General features: G+C 42.3%; 1 protein-coding gene across 2 annotated transcripts in view; it reads left to right on the top strand.

Annotated features, from left to right (window-relative positions):
- The first annotated feature begins 14,458 nt into the window (after positions 1 to 14,458).
- PTPN2 (protein tyrosine phosphatase non-receptor type 2) overlaps positions 14,459 to 19,840 on the top strand; it is a 138,829-nt gene continuing 133,447 nt past the window's right edge. Inside the window, exon 1 of one of the 2 annotated variants that reach the window (XM_037067599.1) lies at positions 14,459 to 14,638. In XM_037067599.1, the coding sequence (XP_036923494.1) occupies positions 14,570 to 14,638 (69 nt within the window). In that variant the 5' untranslated portion in view covers positions 14,459 to 14,569. The remainder of the gene's footprint in view (positions 14,639 to 19,840) is intronic. The other variant, XM_037067598.1, reaches the window with a different exon arrangement.

Genomic DNA, 19,840 nt, shown 5'->3' with positions numbered 1-19,840 from the left:
GATATGCCTTGGTGTTTTCCTTCTTGGTCCAACTTCTTTGAGACTCTCTGAGCTTCCTGGACTTCCTGGAAGTCTATTTCCTTTGCCAGACTGGGGAAGTCCTCCTTTATTACTTGTTCAAATAAATTTTCCACTTGTGGCTGTTCCTCTTCCCATTCTGGTACCCCTATAATTCAGATGTTGGAATGTTTAAAGATGTCCTGGTGGTTCGTAAGCCTCTCCTCACTTTTTTGAATTCTTGTTTCTTCCTTCTTTTCTGTTTGGTTGTTTCTTCCTTCCTTCTGGTCCACTCCCTTGATTTGAGGGTTGTTTCTTTCTTCCTTCTGGTCCACTCCCAGTTTCCTTTCCATCACTATTGGTTTCCTGTGCATTTTCCTTCATTTCAATCATTTTAGCTTTCATATGTTCCTCTAATTTGTGGCTAAAATCAACCAATTCTGTGAGCATCCTGATCACCAGTATTTTGAACTGTGCATCTGAAAGGTTGGCTATTTCTTGGTCATTTAGAATGATAGGCTTTGAGCTGTTCTTGAGTCATAATGTTTGGTCTGTTTGCACCTTTTATGTATGAGGGGTGGAGCCTTAGGTGTTCACCAGGGCCAGGTGACCCAGTTGCTGGGTTGTGACGCTGTATGTGGGGGCGGGGTCAGAGAGGGAATAAAATGGCACTTTTCTCTGCTCTCCTCTCNAGTATTTTGAACTGTGCATCTGAAAGGTTGGCTATTTCTTGGTCATTTAGAATGATAGGCTTTGAGCTGTTCTTGAGTCATAATGTTTGGTCTGTTTGCACCTTTTATGTATGAGGGGTGGAGCCTTAGGTGTTCACCAGGGCCAGGTGACCCAGTTGCTGGGTTGTGACGCTGTATGTGGGGGCGGGGTCAGAGAGGGAATAAAATGGCACTTTGCTCTCCTCTCTCTCAGATTTCTGTCCCCTTTGCGGCTTCCCACAAGCAAATTGGGCCCCTCTCATGCTGGTTCCCAGGTGTGTGGGCCTGTGTACTCTTCAGGACCCTGTGGGTCTCTCCAATGATCTCTCTGTGAGACTGGCAGCCTCTCCTGGCCCCTTGACCCCGAGAAAGTCTTTCCAGTTAGTGCTTTCAGGCTCTAATTCCCATGGCTGGGGCCCTAGCCTGAGTGGTCTGTCTCACTGTTCCCTCCTTTGCTTGGTTTATCTGCGTGAGAATGTGTGACCGCAATCAGTCAGCTGCCCTGAACCCGCACTGGGTCTGCCCCTCACCACCCCGTGCCTGGGATCCACCAACTACCTCCACCTCTGCTCCTGGGTCAGTAAGACCAAAGGATCTTTCCAGCCCCACTCTGCCGCTGACTCTGCCCTTTGTACCAGTCCGGCTAAATGGTTCATTGTTGTGGGACTTCCGTACAGTTCAGTTTTCATTGTTTTGACTGTTTTTGTTTCTAAAACTTCGCTGTCTTTAAAATTAGTTGTGGGAGGAGGCACAGTGTTTCCACCTATGCCTCCATCTTGATGGAAGTCTGTCTTAAGTTCTTTAGCTTCTGCATTTCCCATACTATTCTTACCCTCCCCGTCTATTTTCTACCTACCATCTACACTACTTATTCTCTGTACCTTTTCCCCCTCTCTATTTCTTCCACTCCTCTTTTGCTAACCCTCCATTTGATCTCCATTTCTGTGGTTCTGTTGCTGTTGTAGTTGTTTGCTTAGTTTGTTTTACTTTTTGTTTTAGGTGTGGTTGTTAATAATTGAGTTTGCTGTCATTTTACTGTACATGATTTTTATCTTCTTTTTCTTAGATAAGTCCCTTTAACATTTCGTATAATAATTGGTCATTGATGATGAACTCCTTTCACTTGACCTTATCTGGAAAGCACTTTATCTGCCCTTCCATTCTAAATGAAAGCTTTGCTGGATAGAGCAATCTTGGCTGTAGGTCCTTACCTTTCATGACTTGGATTATTTCTTTCCAGCCACTTCTTGCCTGTAAGGTCTCTTTTGAGAAATCCGCTGACAGTCTGATGGGCACTGCTTTGTAGGTGACTGTCCCCTTAGCTCTTGCTGCTTCTAGAATTTTCTCCTTCATTTTAATCTTGGCTAATGTCATTATGATGTGCCTCGGTGTGTTCCTCCTTGGGTCCAACTTCTTTGGGACTCTCTGAGCTTCCTGGACTTCCTGGAAGTCTATTTCCTTTGCCAGACTGGGGAAGTTCTCCTTTATTATTTGTTCAAGTAAGTTTTCCACTTGTTGCTCTTTCTCTTCCCCTTCTAGTACCCCTATAATTCAGATGTTGGACTGTTTAAAGATGTCCTGGAGGTTCCTAAGCCTCTCCTCATTTTTTTGAACTGTTTCTTCATTTTGTTCTGGTTGAGTGTTTCTTTCTTCCTTCTGGTCCACTCCATTGAGCTGAGTCCCAGTTTCCTTCCCATCACTATATTTTCCCTGTGCATTTTTCTTCATTTCACTTAGTGTGGCCTTCATTTGTTCATCTAATTTGCGACCAAATTCAACCAATTCCGTGAGCATCCTGATCACCAGTGCTTTGAACTGTGCCTCTGATATTTTGGCTATCTTTTGGTCACTTAATTGTATTATTTCTGGAGCTTTGATCTGTTCTTCCATTTGGGCCTTTTTTTTTTTTTGCCTTGTGGAGCCTGTTATGTAGTGAGGGGTGGAGCCTTAGGTGTTCACTAGGGTGGGGCAATCTATGCAGCTGGGTTGTGACACTGTATGTGGGGGCGGGGTCCAAGAGGGGACAGTGGTGCTTACTATGCTGTTTTCCAGATTTCAGCCCCTTCCGTTACTTCCCCCAAGCAAACTGTGCCTTCCTGGTGCTGATTCCCATGTGGGTGGGCTTGTGTATGTTCTAGGACCTTGTGGGTCTCTCCAATAAACTCTCCTGTGGGGCTGGGAGTCTCTCCCTGCACCTCAACCCCCAGATGTATTTTCAATCAGTGTTTTGAGGCTTTATTTCCCCATGCTGGGACCCTGGGTTGTGCAGTCTCTCTCATTCCCCAGTTTTGCCTGGTTTATCTGTGTGCGAATATGAGACCTTTAGGTCAGGCAGCTGCCTCACGTGCTGTGCCTTGCTTCCCAATCACCACCTTGCTGGGTCTGCCTGCTGCCACCGCATGGCAGGGGTCTGCCAGTCACCGCCTGCATGCCTAGGGTCTGCCTGCTGCTGTTCTACATGCTGGTGTTGGTCAGCTGCTGCCTTGCAGGCCAGTGCCCATTGTCACTGCTTTTTTTTGGAGATGGACTCTCCTCCTCCTACCAGTCTAGATGAACTCCTTGGCTGTCTAACTTTCATACAGTTCAATTTTTTGTCATTTCTGGTTGTAATTTTTTTTCTAAATTGCTGTTGTCTATATTTTGATGGTGTAGAACACACTGTATGTCTACCTACACCTCCATCTTGGCCAGAAATCTCCCTTTTTATTTATTTTTTTCAAGACTTTATTATTCATTTTTAGAGAGAATGGAAGGGAGGGAGAAAGAGAGAGAAACATCAGTGTGTGGTTGCTTCTTATGCACCCCCATCTGGGGACCTGGCTTGCAACCCAGGTATGTGTGCTGAGTGGGAATTGAACCAGTGACCCTGTTGTTCACAGGTCAGCACTCAATCCATTGAGCCACACCAGTTAAGGCCCTTTTTATTTCTTCTAATTGTTTGATTGCTGAAGGTAAGAATTCTAGTACTATGTTGAATAAGAGAGGTGAAAGCAGACATCCCTGCTTTGTTCCCGATCTTAAGTGGAACACTTAAGAGTAGTTTTTGCTCATTGAACATGATACTGACAATGGGTTTGTGACATATGACATTGATTATTTTTAGGACTGTTCCCACTTTCCTGAGAATTTTTATCATAAATGGGTGCTGGCATGAAAACAGATACATAGATCAATAGGACAAAATAGAGAGACCAGAAATAAACCCATGACTTTATAGGCAATTAATATTTTGATAGAGAAAGCAAGCACATACAATGAGCTAAAAATGGTTAATAAGTGGTGTTGGGACAACTGAACAGACACACATGCAGAAAAATTAAACTAAACTGCCTTCTTACTGCACACAGAAGAATAAATTAAAAATGGATTAAAGATTTAAATGTTAGACCTGAAACTATAAATATCCTAGAAGAAAACACAGGCAAAAAAATCTCAGACATTGCTTATAGCAATATTTTTTTCTGCTATATCTCCTCAGGGAAGGGAAACAAAAAGAAAATTAACAAATGGGACTACATAAAACGACAAAGTTTTTGAACAACAAAGGAAACCATCAACAAAATAAAGACAACCCAGTGAATGGGAAAACATATTTGCTGATACATCTGATAAAGGGTTAATGTCTAAAATTTATAAAGAACTCATAAAACTCAATATGAAAAAAACCCATCAGCCCTGGCTGGTGTAGCTCAGTGGATTGAGTGCGGGCCTGCGAACCACACGATCGCGGTTCGATTCCCAGTCAGGGCACATGCCTGGGTTGCAGGCCAGTTCCCGGCCCCTGGCAGGGGACACACAAGAGGCAACCATACATTGATATTTCTCTCTCTCTCTCTCTCTCCTTCCCTTCCACTCTAAGATAAATAAATAAAATCTTTAAAAAAAAACCATCAAATTAATACATGGGCAAAGAACCTGAATACACACTTCTCCAAACAGGACATATAGATGGACAATAGACACATGAAAAGATGCTCAGCATCATTAATCATCAGAGAAATGCAAGTCAAAACCACAATGAGATATCACCTCACACCAGTCAGAATGGCTGTTATCAATAAATCAACAAACAAGTGTCGGTGAGGTTGTGGAAAAAGGTGAACCCCTTTACACTGTTGGTAGGAATGTGGATTGGTATAGCCACTGCAGAAAGAAGTAGGGATTCACCTCAAAAAATTAAAAATGGATCTGCTTATGACCCAGTGACTCCACTTATGGGAATTTACCCTAAGAAACCTAAAACACTAATTTAAAAGAATAGTCCTGGCTGCTCTGGCTCAGTGGATTGAGTGCTGGCCTGAAAACCAAAGGGTCACCAGTTCGATTCTCAGTCCAGGGCACACCCCTGGGTTGCTGGCTAGGTCCATAGTAGGAAGCATATAAGAGGCAACCACACATTGATGTTCAATAAATAAAATCTTTTAAAATATATTTATTAATTTGTGAAACCATATAATTATAATATAAAAGACAGTTCATAGTTGTTTATTTCTTGGTCATCATTAGAAGTTATAGTTTTTAGTGATTAAGGTTTCTAGCAAAAATATCAATTAATATGGAAGGGAATTAACATATGTTTTGGTTTTAAAAAAGAGGTATGAGGACTGCAGATGAATTTTGTTAAAGGGAATGAGAGTAATATGCTCTAAATTAAAACTTCTGGTTATAAAGGGCAAGCTAAGAGTACATATATATTTTTAAAGATTTTAGGTGTGTGTTTTTTGGGGTTTATCTTTTTCTTTTCTTTTTTTTTTTTTTTGAGAGAGGGGAAGGGAGGAAGAAAGAGAGGGAGAGAAACATCAGTGTGTAGTTGCCTCTCATGGGCCCCCTACTAGGGACATGGCCTGCAACCCAGGCATGTGCCCTGACTGGGAATTGAACTGGAAACCATTCAGTTCACAAGTGGGTGCTCAATCCACTGAGCTACACCAGCCAGGGCTATTCTTTTATTATTATTCACTAATTATTGTCTTATTTTTCACATGAACCACTGTTAACCCATTTTTGGCCCCATCTTATAATCAGTTTTGTTAAAGAAAATCACAGGCCAAAAATGGTGTCACTCATACTGAAAGCTAATGACACCAAACCTAGATTTAATACCCAATCTAATTACAGTTTCAACCTCTGCCAAAAAAAAAAAAACCAATCTTGATTTTTTCATTATGAAATTTCCTGGTCAAGCACAAATTAAGTAATCTGTACCAGATGCTCTCTCCATCCTCCACAGACAGAAGAGGCAATCCATATAATAAAAATTCTTCTCTTTCTTTTCTCACAAATGTCTCTGCCCCCAAACAATCCTTTTTTCTTTCACTAACTGCTTTTTCCCATCCTTCTTCCTACAAATTTCTTGCATTTTGTACAAGTCCTCCAAATGCCCTTCTATTTGCTAGATGACATGTTGCCTGATTCATGGATCACTTAATAAAGCCAATTAGATCTTCAGAATATACTGTTGAATTTTTTAAAAATTTACCTATTGATTTTTTCCTTTTTATTATTTTGAAGATTTTACTTACTTTTAGATAGTGGAAGGGAGGGAAGAAGAGAGGGAAAGAAACATCAGCGAGGTTGCCTCTCCAGTGACCCCTGCTGGGGAACTGGCCTGCAACTCAGGCATGTACCCTGACTGGGAATCAAACAAGTGATCCTTTGGGTCACAGGCATATGTTGAATCCATCAAGCCATACCAGCCAGGGAAACCTATTGATATTTCTTTTTAATTTTCAGGGTTGAGCATCAGTCTTTCAGTAACTCTTTTTTAAAGTATTTTTTATTTGATTATGCTATTACTATTTTTCCCGTTTTTCCCCCTCTTTCCCTCCTCCACCCTGCCACCCAAACCCTTCAGCATTCCCTGCCCTCCCTTAGTTCATGTTCATGGGTTTTACATATAAGTTCTTTGAGTCCACTGTTTCCTATACCATTTTTTATCTCTCCCTGTCTATTTTATGCCTACTAATTATGCTTCCTCTGCTCTGTACCTTTCCCCCATCCCTCCTTTCCTCCTCCCCACTGAAATCCCTCCATATGATGTCCATTTCTCTGATTCTTTTCCTGTTCTAGTTGTTTGCTCAGTTTTTGTCTTCATTGTTTTTCTTTTCTTTTAGGTTCATTTGTTGATAGTTGTGAGTTTGTTTTCATTTTACTGTTCATAGTTTTTGATCTTCTTCAATTTCTTAGATAAGTCCCTTTAACACTTCATAGAATAATGGGTCAGTGATAATGAACTCCTTTAACTTGACCTTGTCTGGGAAGCACTTTATCTGCCCTTCCATTCTAAATGAAAGCTTTGCTAGATAGAGTAATCTTGTATGTAGGTCCTTGCCTTTCATGACTTCAAATACTTCTTTTCAGCCCCTTCTTGCCTGCAAGGTTTCTTTTGAGAAACCAGCTGATAGTTTAATGGGCACCCCTTTGTAGGTAACTCTCTCCTTTCCTCTTACTGCTTTTAAGATTCTCTCTTTATCTTTAATCTTGGGTAACTTAATGATGATGTGCCTTGGTGTGTGCCTCTTTGGGTCCAACTTCTTTGGATTCTCTGGGCTTCCTGGAAGTCTATTTCCTTCCCAGATTGGGGAAGTTCTTTTTTATTATTTGTTCAAATAAGTTTTCAATTTCTTATTGGTGTTTTTCTCCTTTTGGCACCCCTATAATTTGGATATTGGAATGTTTCAAGTTGTCCCAGAGGTTTTTAAGACTCTCTTCACTTTTCTGAATTCTTGTTTCTTCATTCTGTTCTGGTTGGATGTTTATCTCTTTATTTTGTTCCAAATCATTACTTTGAGTCCTGGTTTCCTTCCTGTCACTGTTGGTTCCCTGAATATTTTGCTTTATTTCATTTTGGGTATCTTTCATTTGCTCTTTCACTTTTCAACCAAACTCAATCAGTTCTGTAAGCATTTTGATTACCAGGGCTTTAAATTCTCCATGAGATAGGTTGACTATATCCTCATCGCTTAGCTCTCTTTCTGAGGTTATACTCTGGTCTTTCATTTGGGCCATACTTCTTTGTCTTGGAGCAGCTGATATGTTGTAAGGGGCAGGGCCTTAGATATTCACCCAGACAGGGCAACCCTCCTTGCTCTGCTATGGTGCTGCCTGTGGCGAAGGGGCCAGAGACAGAACAGTGCAGCTCACCTGCTTGTCTCTAGCACACTTTTCCATGAATTCCAGTGTGAGGCTGGGGGTATTTCCCACTGCAGCAACCCCAGCTCTAGCCCACAGTCAGCTATGAGTCTCAGCTTCCCCTTAAGTCATCCCCTATCAGGCAGCGTGCTGAGCTCAGTAGCCAGCCCCACACACACAGTTTGCCCCATCAACGTGAATTTTCTGAGTCGGCCCACTCAGTTTGCCATCTTACTGTGGTTGTTCTGGTTAATTTTTTTAATACCTTGGTTGTCAGAGTTCCGTGCAGTTTGATTTTCAGGCACTTTTGGTTGTTTATTGATTTTTAGATTGGTTGTTATTCTCCTTTTGGTCGTGTGGGGGCAACTTTTCCCGCAAGTCCCCCCGTCTGCCATGGATGAAAGTAAACACTACCAAGACATGTTCTTCTTGGGGAGGAAAGGTGGCCAATCCCTCAAAGGGGAAGGGCCAGGAGCCCCTTCCTCCAGGGGCTTTTATTGGGTTGTAATAAACAGGAATACAGGGCAGCAAGGATCAAACAGTAGATAACATTTCAAAGAAATCTGAGGGCTTAGTCTGAGTCAGTGTCTGTCAGGAAAGGAGGCTGCAGAAATTTTGGGAGACATACTCATTTCCTGCTCGGACCCTTATCATATGAATGAAAGCATTCTTAGCAAAGCAGGTTTCACAGGACTTTTAGGAATTCTTTCTTTATGCCTGATTACCCTGGGGAACCCACCATTCCCAGCACAAGGCTGCATTATCCTTTGTCATTGTTTTCAGGCTTAAGTCAGGTGGAGGACGCAGATAGCCAAAGAATTCTCGGACACTTCTCTCAGACTTCTCACAGACAGACTGAGGACTCAGGCTTCATGAAAGCTGGGGGGTGAGGGTCCATCACCCCCTTTCTCCATAGCCCTCCAAGTCCTTCCCTGGGGCCTCCATGTGATCATGCCTGTCTTAGGTGGTGTCCCCCTTGGGGAATCTTACCCGTCATTGGCTAACTGATCAAGCATTGGAGGCCAGTTATGGAAAAAGGAGCAGAAGTGGTGCTCCTGCTAGGGAGATAAGCTTTGTCCCCTTAGTGGCTTAGGGTCCGAAGGTCACTCACCCACTCAGCCCTAGCCATCATGGATTTCAGCTCCTGGAACCAGGCAGGGCAGTCCCCAACAGGTTGTGTGAGGAAGCGAAGGGTTTCTACCTATGCCTTCATCTTGGCTGGAACTCCTGGTTTCTGAGAAACATAAATCTGTTGTTTCACCCATTCATGCATACATTGATTGATTCTTGTATGTGCCATGACCAGGGACCAAACCTGCAACCTTGGCACATCAGGACAATGCTCCAATGAACTGAGCTACCTGGCCAGGGCTCGGTTTAATTTTTTAACAGTTTCAATGACAGAATTTCAGAAACCAGGATAATTAGATTATAGAGTATTCTGGAGGAAGTGTTCATATACAGTAAGTCTTCACTTAACATCTTTGGTAGGTTTTCCAACTTTAAGCAAAACAACATATGGCAAAACCAATTTTAGCATATGCTAATTGATATGAGTTAAGTTTCTATGGCGTTCCATAAACCTTATAACAAAACAATGTTGAACAAAATATTATTTAAGGACTTGTTTTATTCATAAGTTATACTATTTATGTAGAAAGCCTGGTTGACTGCTTAATATTCTGTTACTATTTCTTCTAGTTCCCATATCTTATTGTTTTTTTCTGATCAGTGTTCTTATTATTTTATATGTAGAGGGATATTTTTCCCCCAACTATTTTAATCCTCTCAGGCAATGCTGTCCCAGAGAACTTTGATGATAGAAATGTAATCTGCCATACATTAACCACCAGCCAAATGTGACTACTGAGCATTTAAAATATAGCTAGTGTTAACTTCAGGAAACTCAAAACCTATAGAGAATTTTTATGAGTTTATTTAAACCAAATTGATAATATGCCAGAAAGCAAGATCTCAAATTCTCTAAGAATGACAGTTTCTTTTATACATTGGAAAGTATGGAGGGAGCCTAAGAAAGATTACATGTTAATAAGATTATGTGATTCCTTGAGGGTGATGTGAGGATTCAGAACAAGCCATGCCAACATGTACCTCAGTGGTATGGGGTGTTTTGAGCTAAAGACAACTTAGCTTCAGTTTTAAGTGAAAAATCTGCCCAACCCTTTAACTACCTAGAAGACCATGAATTAGGGACTTTGCCCATAATAAGAGGTAATGGGTGATAACTAAGTAGACAAACTTCTATGGAAGGGAAAACTTATTAAATGTCTGCTCTAATCATTCTGTAATGACCATTTTGTTGGCACCAAGAATGGCACCCAAAGTGTTTGACTGTTGGGTTAGATTGGACCTTGGTTCAGTAACGCTGATATTTACTTCTGGCTAGGAAAGAACTCAGAGCCAAGACTCAAACTATAAGAGAAAGTTTATTTAGAAAATCACAGAGGTAGAATTGAATGGAAGAGGAAATTGGCTCTGGAAACAAGTTACAGAGGCAAAAGAAGGGGCTCTTTGAGCTTGAGAGAGAGAAGGGTAGAGCTAGTGGGTGGGGAAAGGTGTGGACATGGTCTATTGAGTACACTAGGTCTTCTGTCCTAGGAGATTTTAAGGGCAAGGATATCCCAGGGGAGGATCTCAACAGAATACTCATCAGCTTTCCAGGTGTGTTCTTTCAGGGTCATGGTCTCCACTGATTGGTTAACACCAGGGCAGGGGGTCTTTAATCAATGCAGCTGGACCAGAGATCAGGTGTGGCACTGTAACACGTTGCAGCCAAGAGGGAGGCCCCAAATAGGGATTTGGAATGGGGTCCACAACTCAAGGTGTCCAGGAAATACTAGAAAGATGTTCATATCCCCCACCCCCACAGGTGTGAGTTGGTGGAAGGGACACATGGAGCAGGAACACGGAGGGCTGTTTTGCATAGCACCAGCTTTGCAGCTAACCTCTGGCATGGTCATTTAACACATCTATAACCTTAAACTGGATGCATAGCTTTGTTCAATAGCTGTGAGCATGCTTTGAGCCAGGGGGATGGAAGTGACTTCCACTCAAGATGTAACTGGGAGGCACCTCCCCCTGGTTATAGCGCCTGCGTGAGAACTTGGAGATGACTGGCTCCATACCATGGGGCCACGTCTGCCCAGACCCACTATGGCAGCCCAGTAAAGCTAGAAGGATATAGGAGTGCTGGCAAGTGTAGCCAGTCGTGGGAGGAGTTGGAAATGGAGCTGCAGAGGAAGATTGGCATGGGGATTTAAAGCCAGGTGCCGCAGCTGTTAAGGGGAGAACCACAGGGTTTTGCCAGAGTGCAGACACCCACAACTTTGGCAGATGGGAGAACACGTGGCTTTGGCCAGGGTGGAGACTCCCCAGCTTTGCAGAGAATCAAGCAGCTTGATCCTGGCTGATGACACAGCTGATAGTGTTGGGAGCCTGAAAAATGCTTCTCCCACACTTCTCTTCCTGAGATATGGTACCCCAAATTAGTGCAGAGGGAGAAGGAAGGACTGTGTGCATTTGTGTGTACCCTAAAGGACTCTGATATTCTAATGAAGATGTTAGGTCACTACTTTTAAGTCTGCATAGCTTTAAATAAACATTTCCTTTCCTTTCCAAAAATCTCTAGCATTGAGAGGTCTTTCCTCTGGCGGCGGACGACCCCCTACCAAAAGTAGGGGGTCCTTTCAGTAATAATATATCGTACCCTCCCTTGACCCTGTTCTGTAACAGCACTACTTGTCTGGTTTTGCTGCTTTTCTGGTCCTGGAGCTAAATAAAACACAACTGAGTCCTACATGTATTTGTGGTGGGTCAGAACCCCGTTGTCCTAGGAGCTTAATGGTCAGGCGCTGTTCTTCACCCCCTTGGTTCCTTTCCCCTCTAAAGGCGTCTAATCCACATGACTAGCAAAGATGCCAGGGAGCAAATGTCAGGGGAGGATCCAAACTGAATGACCAGCTATATGAAATGTCTGGGGATCAAATGACCAGTGATAAGTAAGGTCCAGGGAGTGTGGTCTTTGTTTTTCCAGTTTTGCGTCTTGCTAGGCACCCAGAGCTTTCTACCTTGGTGACATTTTCTGGGGCACCCCCCTTGCTCCACTCATGTCTAACTGCCTACCACATTTTGAAGCTCTCAAGATACATTATCTCATCTCTAGCAGAGAATGTCTTATATACCTAGATTCCCCTTTCTATTTCTAAACCTCTCATTAAATGTGGGGTATCTGACTCTCTTATGTATGTAGTATCTGTAATAGAACAAAAGGCCCCTTTTCAGACCCTCTTTACCAGAGCTAGCTAGACCCTATAAAGCATGACTGACCCTAATTGTTTTATAAGCCTTTATCCTCTGGACTAGAAAATTACTGGAAGCACCCTGAAGGTGAAGAAATTCTGGGAATTTATGAAACAGGACATGCCAGACCTCAGCAACTGGACTGTGCACCCAAAGATGCACATCAAAACAAGCTGCAGCCTATACTAAAGGCCAACTGAAACATCCTGCTCTACAACCACCCCAATCACCTAATAAAACCTCAAAGCCCCCATACCTGAGCACTTATCTATGCCCATAGCCCTTTCCCTCTCTAGGGAAAGTAAAAGAAAAACTTTGCTCTCTGTACTTTCTACTGTCTGTGAATTCTTTCATAGCCCACCCATGTTGCTGACCACCCTAACAATCCCCATACATATGTATTAAATTTGGTTATTTTTCTCTTGTTAATCTACCTCATGTCTATTTGATCATTAGACCAGCCAAAAGAAGCTGGATGGTAGAGGAACGTTTGTTTCTCCCCTACAGCAGTTGTGCCTGTGAGGGGTCTGAAAAAGAGGATTACTCTGGCATTTCAAAAGTGTGTTAATCTAGATGCAGAAGAACAATGGATAGGGCTTGGTTACGGCAAAGATAAACCTTTTTATAGGCCTGGGAGATGACTACCCACCACTGCCTAAGAATTTTACCAACTGATAATCTTATGAGTTAACTATAGGTCAGATTTATTACAGAATCCCTTTTTTGTTCACACTAGAGCAACTAATAAACTAAAATTTTAATTTGTTAAAGTTATTTATAATGCCTTTAGACGAGGAAGGCTTTATTTAAGGGTGGGGAGAATTATTGTGATAGGTATAAGGAGCGCTGCAACAATGAGTCTTGTGGTAGGCATGACATTGGGCTTGTTAAAAAACAAAATTTAACACAAAATTCAACAACTCACAGATACAGCAAACAGACTGGTGGCTGACTGAAGGGAGAGAGGTTGAGGGGACCTGAAAATTAAAAGAACATTTCAACAAAATGGTATCACTTGTGCCAAAACCCAAGATACACATCCAGATTTAATACCTGACCCAACTGCTCTCTTGACCTCTTCCAGAAACAAACCAACAAGTCTGCAATTTTCTGATCATTATCAAGGGGGAAATTTGTCAAGTGGTCCCTCTCCATTCCCTAATTCCAAACCCCAAGAAAAGGTAATCTGCACGATAAAAACCGTTGCCTTCCCCCGACCCCTCCAGAAAAAGATGTTCTGGTGGGAAAATAATCCTTCCTTTTGTTAGTAGCTCCCTCGCTTCACTTTTCCTTTCTAAACCACCCCCTCCCCCACAGTTTGTACAACCCCCTAAGACAACCCCTCTAATTACTAGATGAGATGATGCCCAATTCATTAATAAAGCCAATTTATTTTCTAAATTATATTTTAATTATTATGCTATTATAGTTGTCCTGATTTCCCCCCCTTTGCCCCCTCCACTCAGTACCCCTACTCCCTCAGGCACCCCCCCCCACCATTGTCCACATCCATGGGTCATGCCTATAAGTTCTTTGGCTACTCAATATCCTATATTGTACTTTATATCCCCATGGCTATTTGTACTTCTTAATCTCCTCACTTTATCATCCATTTCCCCCTCCCATTTGGCACCATTCCGATAACTAACTAATTTTCTTTTGATTAAAGACAATTTAAATCTTCAAACTTACTTAGCTTAATTTTGTAACAAACGTTTCATATTTTTGTGGAGGTATTATAATAAAATATCATACACACGAGTTTACCAACAGATAACACTGATTTTTAAATTGTGTAACAATCTGTATTCTCCCTAACTCTTGCACATGTGGCCTCTCCTTGAGCTACAGCGATTTGTCACAAATCTCCCTGTCATCAGATCCGGTTAACATTCTCCAAGAGGGCTGAGTAATTTCCTCCCTTCGCCGCTTACCTGACCTAGATAATGTTTTTAAAAAAGTAACGGGGAAGCTAAGAAGAAAAAGGTCTTACAGAACTTTCTCGCCCTGCAGCATTCACGTGAACCTCGCGCTACAGCACCTCCTACCTTGGGCCATTCCAGGCGAGTCTAGGGGGCGGGGCGCCATTCTGTCCAAAGTCCCTGACAGGCGCCTCTGGGTAGTCCCCAGGCCCCACCCCTGTCCACCTGGGCCCCCTCTGGACCACGCCTCCCCTGTGAGGCCCGAGAGCCCCGCCCCACCCCGCCGGACGACCCTGAGGCGTGCCGGTCGACGCGCTGACGTAGGACGTTCCAGGTACTTTCCCCAGCAGTGGATCGGGCTTACGTGGGGGCGGGGCGGGGCGCGGAGTGCGCATGCGCCACAGCGCCAGCACTCTATTCCGAATCGTGAGGGGGCCTGAGCCTCTCCGCCCGCATAGGCTCCGTTTGCGCTAGCTCGCTTCAGCGGCCATGTCTGCCACCATCGAGCGGGAGTTTGAGGAGTTGGATGCTCAAAATCGTTGGCAGCAGCTCTACTTGGTGAGTTGATGGTTTCTCGCAGCAAGCGCTGTAGTCCTTCATCGACCAAGGCTCGCGCCCGCTGACTCCCTCCCGCCTCCCCCGCCTCCCGCTGAGGGCGGAAGTGGCTCCGCGCGAGCTGCGTCAAGGCTGCGCCTGCGCTGATGGAGTCTCTAGTCTCTTTTGAAGAAAAGACTTTAAATGAGGGGGCTGTCCAGCGTAAACGCAAGCGTAGAGTGTGTTCTAGAAGGCGACGGCGCTAAAGCGACCTCTTGTGGCGGGCGGGTTTTTCAGCGCCCGGTGGGGTGGGGATCTGTGTGGCCCGCAGTGCTGGTGCGGGTTGGGCGAGGGACCTGTGCGACCTGCGTCACTCCGGGAGGCTGCGGGGGGCGGGGGGGGGGGGCGCGGGCAGTCAGTCTTTGGGAGCTCGTAGCAGGGGGAAGCAGCGGGTTCAGATTGGGCTTCGCAGTTGCTTGCCCTCCTCTGTACCTGGTTCTGTTCGCGGACACCTTTTGGCCCCCCGGACGGCAAAGGCGGGCTATGACACCCTTTTTTTTGAAGGTGTTGCGGGCCCTTGCCTCGGTTGTGTGGATATTACCTGGGTCTCGAAATGATAGTGCCTAAACCGGCACGGGGGCAAGAGATCCTAGCGATCAGCAATGTTCATTTTCTCAGCGAGCCCAATGCATCAGCTGTGGGTTGTACTCCACAGAGGTTCCAGGAACAAGAATAGGCTTTAGTCGTATTAATTAAATAGTAAGGATGTCTTTCTCTTTTCAGTTTCCTTTACTGAGGCACACTTTCCATAACAGTTAAATACACATTTTAACTGTTACACACATGTAGGTAAGCGAGTTTAATAAAATATACCCTTGTGCAAACACCACTCAAATCAAAATAACCTTTCCATCACCTCAGAAGGTTCTGTCTGTCCCCCACCCCGTAGGCCCCACTGTGCTGATCTCTTGAATGAGAAATGAAATATAATAACCGTGCCGGTTCTCGAAGTCACGGAAGTGGACGCATATAGTTGAAGTCTAGGAACTAGCTTCTTTACCTCAACTAGAGAACCTTTAATTCAGATTGGACTTGATTTTGTCTTTTTTAAAGTGAGTTAATTGCTTGTTCTCTACTCTTTAATTATTAGCATATTATTTCCAACATTGAATTGAGTGGTTGTGAGTTAAATGCTGCTCCTGCTGGTGGTTCACTCTGTGTGTACAGTAAAAGAAAAGAAGAAAAAAGTCTTTCCTGTAAATCTTGATAGTTCTGGGGTTTTCCCCATTCCATTTAATTAGATTATGGTCAAAAAATGTTTTCTTTGCCATTATGTTCATAATGTAACATTTCTTCTTCAACCCAATAGCGGGAAGTATTACAAACATCCTGATTTATATGGGTACAGAGTACATTGGGATAGGGCAATAACTTCAAAGAATGCTGGTAAAGACTTTCCCAAATGTAGAAAAATTTAAATGCAAATTCTAGTAGGAATCTAGTGAGAGCCTGTCAGCAATGTCTTTTCCAGTTACATTCGTTTTAGCAGAGGCTGCTCTCTCCCAAGTTGCAAGTCATGTATTAAAATACAGATTTGAGAAAAGTGAATGCTACGAATTAGTTGAGCTTAACATTTTGGTTAAGCAGTTTGATATAGACAAACAGACATAAATATAGGTATTCCTAGAAAATTCAGTGAAAATTGTAATCTTTCTGATCAGGAAAATGTGCTTGTATCCACTGAAAATTTCACATTTAGTTTCAAGATCAGGAAATCCTTCCGTGGATTCCTGCCTAGGTGTCCTTTAGTTTATTGGATTGGTCAGTACTCTCATTATTTTTTTTCTAATGGAGGAACAACAGTATTAGTTTGGTTAGGAGAAATCATTCAGCACACACTGGTGTTACAGTAAAAGTAGATTTTAAACTGAGAAAGTTAGCAATGCAAACCAAGCCTAGAAAGAGTTTAGTGTTTTCCTTTGGCTGTAGAATATCTATAGCCTTTCTACCAATACTTGCTGAGTACCAGTAGCATTCCAGCCCTTGGTCTGGGATTTGTAGATTCAGCAGAGAATGCCCATGAGAGTTCCTGTTCTTGAGGACCTTATGTTCTAGTATTTTTTCTCTTAAGGTCCTCATTGCAATTCCATATTTTCATTCATTCATTTATAACATGTCTGTTATGAGTCAGTGTTAGACTGAGTCCCTGCTCTTAAGGATACAGCCTAGTAGGGAGTATTAAATAGGTAAGCAGACAAAAAATGTAAAAGTAATAAATACAAATGCTAGTGTTAAGCACACAGGGTGCTATATATCCCCCAGAAGGGTCCAGTGGGAGTTCTGGTGAAGTTTCCTAGAGGAGGGAGGGCCTTACCTAAGTCTTGAAGGATAAGTTGACCAGGTGAAGAAAAAAGGGGGAGGGAATTAGTATTCCAGAAAAGGAAGAAAGATTTTCAAAGGCACAGAGTATAGCATGGTAAGAGAACCACCAACAATTTAGATTGATGAGGAGTGTGGTGTGAATCTGAGGTTTTCGAGAGTAAGAGCCTAAGAAGCTCTTGTAAATCACAGTAAGGAATTTGAGCTAGTTGATAAGTGTCACTGAGGAATTTTAAGCCTGGAAGTACCATGTTCATATTATATTTACTTATTAGCAAGGTCATTCTACCAGTGAGTTGAATGTGGATTAAATGTAGGCAGGTAGCACACAGAAGTAGTAGTCTGTTGGAGTAAACCTGAAGATAAATGTTGAGCTCTTGAACTAAGGCAGTGGCAGTAGAAATGAAGAAGAGAGAGAGATTTGAAATGGTAAGGGAATAGATGTATTTGATTTTGAAACTGTTCAACTTGAAGTACCTATAAGACATAGAAATGCAAATAGTTTAATATATAAATTTGGAGTTCAGGAGAGTCTGAGCAAAAATATGATTTTAGAATTTGTGAGCACAAAGGTGGTCTTTGAGGTCCTAAATGTGGGTGAGTTTATCTAGGGAAAATATGGGGAGTTTGGAAATGCTGAAGGTCAAGAACAAAACCTTGACAGACAACATTTAAGGGCATAGTCTACGTAGAGAAAAAGATGCTTGCAAAAAAAGACTAGAGAGAAATAGCCATAGAAATGGGGAGAAAACAGTATCGAGGGAGTTGATGGTCAGCAGGGCCACATGCTGCAAATGGGACAGCTCAGGTCAAAACCGAAAGGGCCCATTGAATTAATGACTAGGACATCAACAGATACCTTGAAGAGCAGTTTCAGTGGAGTACTGAAGTCAGATGCCACGCATTGTAAAGACAGGGTGGGAAGAAGTACTAATGAGCAAATGTACCCTGCTATTATAAGAAACCCAACTTAATGAGATGGCTTGGGGAACGGTAGCTAAAATGAAGCATGATTATGTGACTTTTCTACTTAAAACCTTTGGTGATCTCTATCACTCATAATGTAAAATTCAGGCCACATGTCCTACCTCCCCATATGACTTTCTCCTCTTTTCCACTAGGTTCCGTTCTTTTAAATGTGCATGTTTGTTCTCATGTTGGGGTGTTATAAATGTAATTCTCTTTGCATCAGTACAACTTTTGCCTCCCTTTTCCCCTTTTGCTTAACTGCCTCCTACTCATCCCCCAAAGTCTCACTTCCTTAGAGGGTGCCTTCACAACCCTCCCAAGGCAGGGTTTGATCTCCTGTTAGATATTTTTATAGCATCCCACGACTTCCCCTTTCATAGCAGTACACTGGATCTAACGCAGCAGCAGATTACTTAAGGAACAAAATTTGCATTTAGCAAATCACTTTTGCTTGAGTAGGGAAAGGATGTTTAAGTGGGCTTTCTGCTTTATATGGCACAACAGGGGGTGATATGGTAATGTTTCAGGAGAGGTGTGCTTTTTTAGCAATGCTCACTGAATGAGGAAAAAAAGGCTTTACTCTTATTTTTACTTTAAAATTTTCTTCCTTTAAATTATTCTTTCTTTTTATAAAAAATATTTTATTTATTTATCTTTAGAGAGGAAGGGAAGGAGAGAAGGAGAGAAATATCAATGTATGCTTGCCTCTTGTGAGTCCCCTGCTGGGAACTGGCCTGCAACCCAGGCATGTACTCTGACTGGGAATCGAACCGCGATTGTGTGGTTCCCAGGCCCACGCTCAATCCACTGAGCTACACCAGCCAGGGCTTAAATTATTTTTTCTAATTTTTTATTCTCAGTTGCAGTTGACTACAATATTAAATTAGTTTTAGGTGTACAACCCAGTTATTAGATATTTATCATTTAACTTAGGAAGTGATCACCTCAATAAATCTAGTACCCATGTGACACTATACATAGTTTGTACAATATTATTGACTGTGTTTACTACGCTGTACTTTACCTCCCTGTGACTATACTGTAACTACAAATTTGTTCCTCTTCATCCCTTTACCTTTTTCATTCATCCTCCCAACCCCTCTTTTAACTGGCAACTGTCAAGATGTTCTCTGTATTTATGAGTCTGTTTCTGGTCTACTTGTTTGTTTATTTTGTTTTTTTAGATTCCACATATAAGTGAAATCATGGCATTTTGTCTTCCTCTGACTTACTTCACTCAGCACAGTACCTTCTAGGTCCATAAATGTCATTGCAGATGGCAAGCTTTCGTTCTTGTGTATGGCTAGTCATATTCATTGTATATGTGCACCTCTTCTTTATCCATTCATCTATTGATGGACACTTAGGTTGTTTCCATATCTTGGCTATTGTAAATAGTGCTGCAATGAACATATAGATGTATGCGTCTTTTCAGTTTAGGGTTTTGAGTGTCTTCAGATAAATACTGTCTTTGCCTCTTGTTGTATAGCCTTTGTTTTAAAGTCTTACTTTTGTCTCGTATAAATATTACTACCCAAGCTTTTTCTTTATCTGTTTTCCTTTTCATGAAATATCTTTTTCCATCTCTTTTCATTTCTATGTGTCTTTCAATGTGAAGTGAATCTTTGTAGATAGCATATGTAAGAGTCTTGTTTTTCTTATCCATTCAGCCTCTATATGTCTTTTGATTGGAGCATTTAATACATTTCCATTTAAAGTAATTGTTGGTGGATATGAAGTTATGGCCATTATATTCATATTCTTTATTTACTTTCCTTTTTTAAATTTTGTATTTATTTATTTTAAAGTATATTTTGTTGGTTATGCTATTACAGTTGTCACATTTTTTTCCTTCCCTTTATTCCCCTCCACCCTGCA

Source organism: Sturnira hondurensis, unplaced genomic scaffold, assembly GCF_014824575.4.
Source record: "Sturnira hondurensis isolate 20B ecotype Veracruz unplaced genomic scaffold, ASM1482457v3 Scaffold0017338, whole genome shotgun sequence".
Classification (NCBI taxonomy): Eukaryota; Metazoa; Chordata; class Mammalia; order Chiroptera; family Phyllostomidae; genus Sturnira; species Sturnira hondurensis.
The sequence above is the reverse complement of the archived record's forward strand: the minus strand, read 5'-3'. Positions and strand labels throughout refer to the sequence as shown.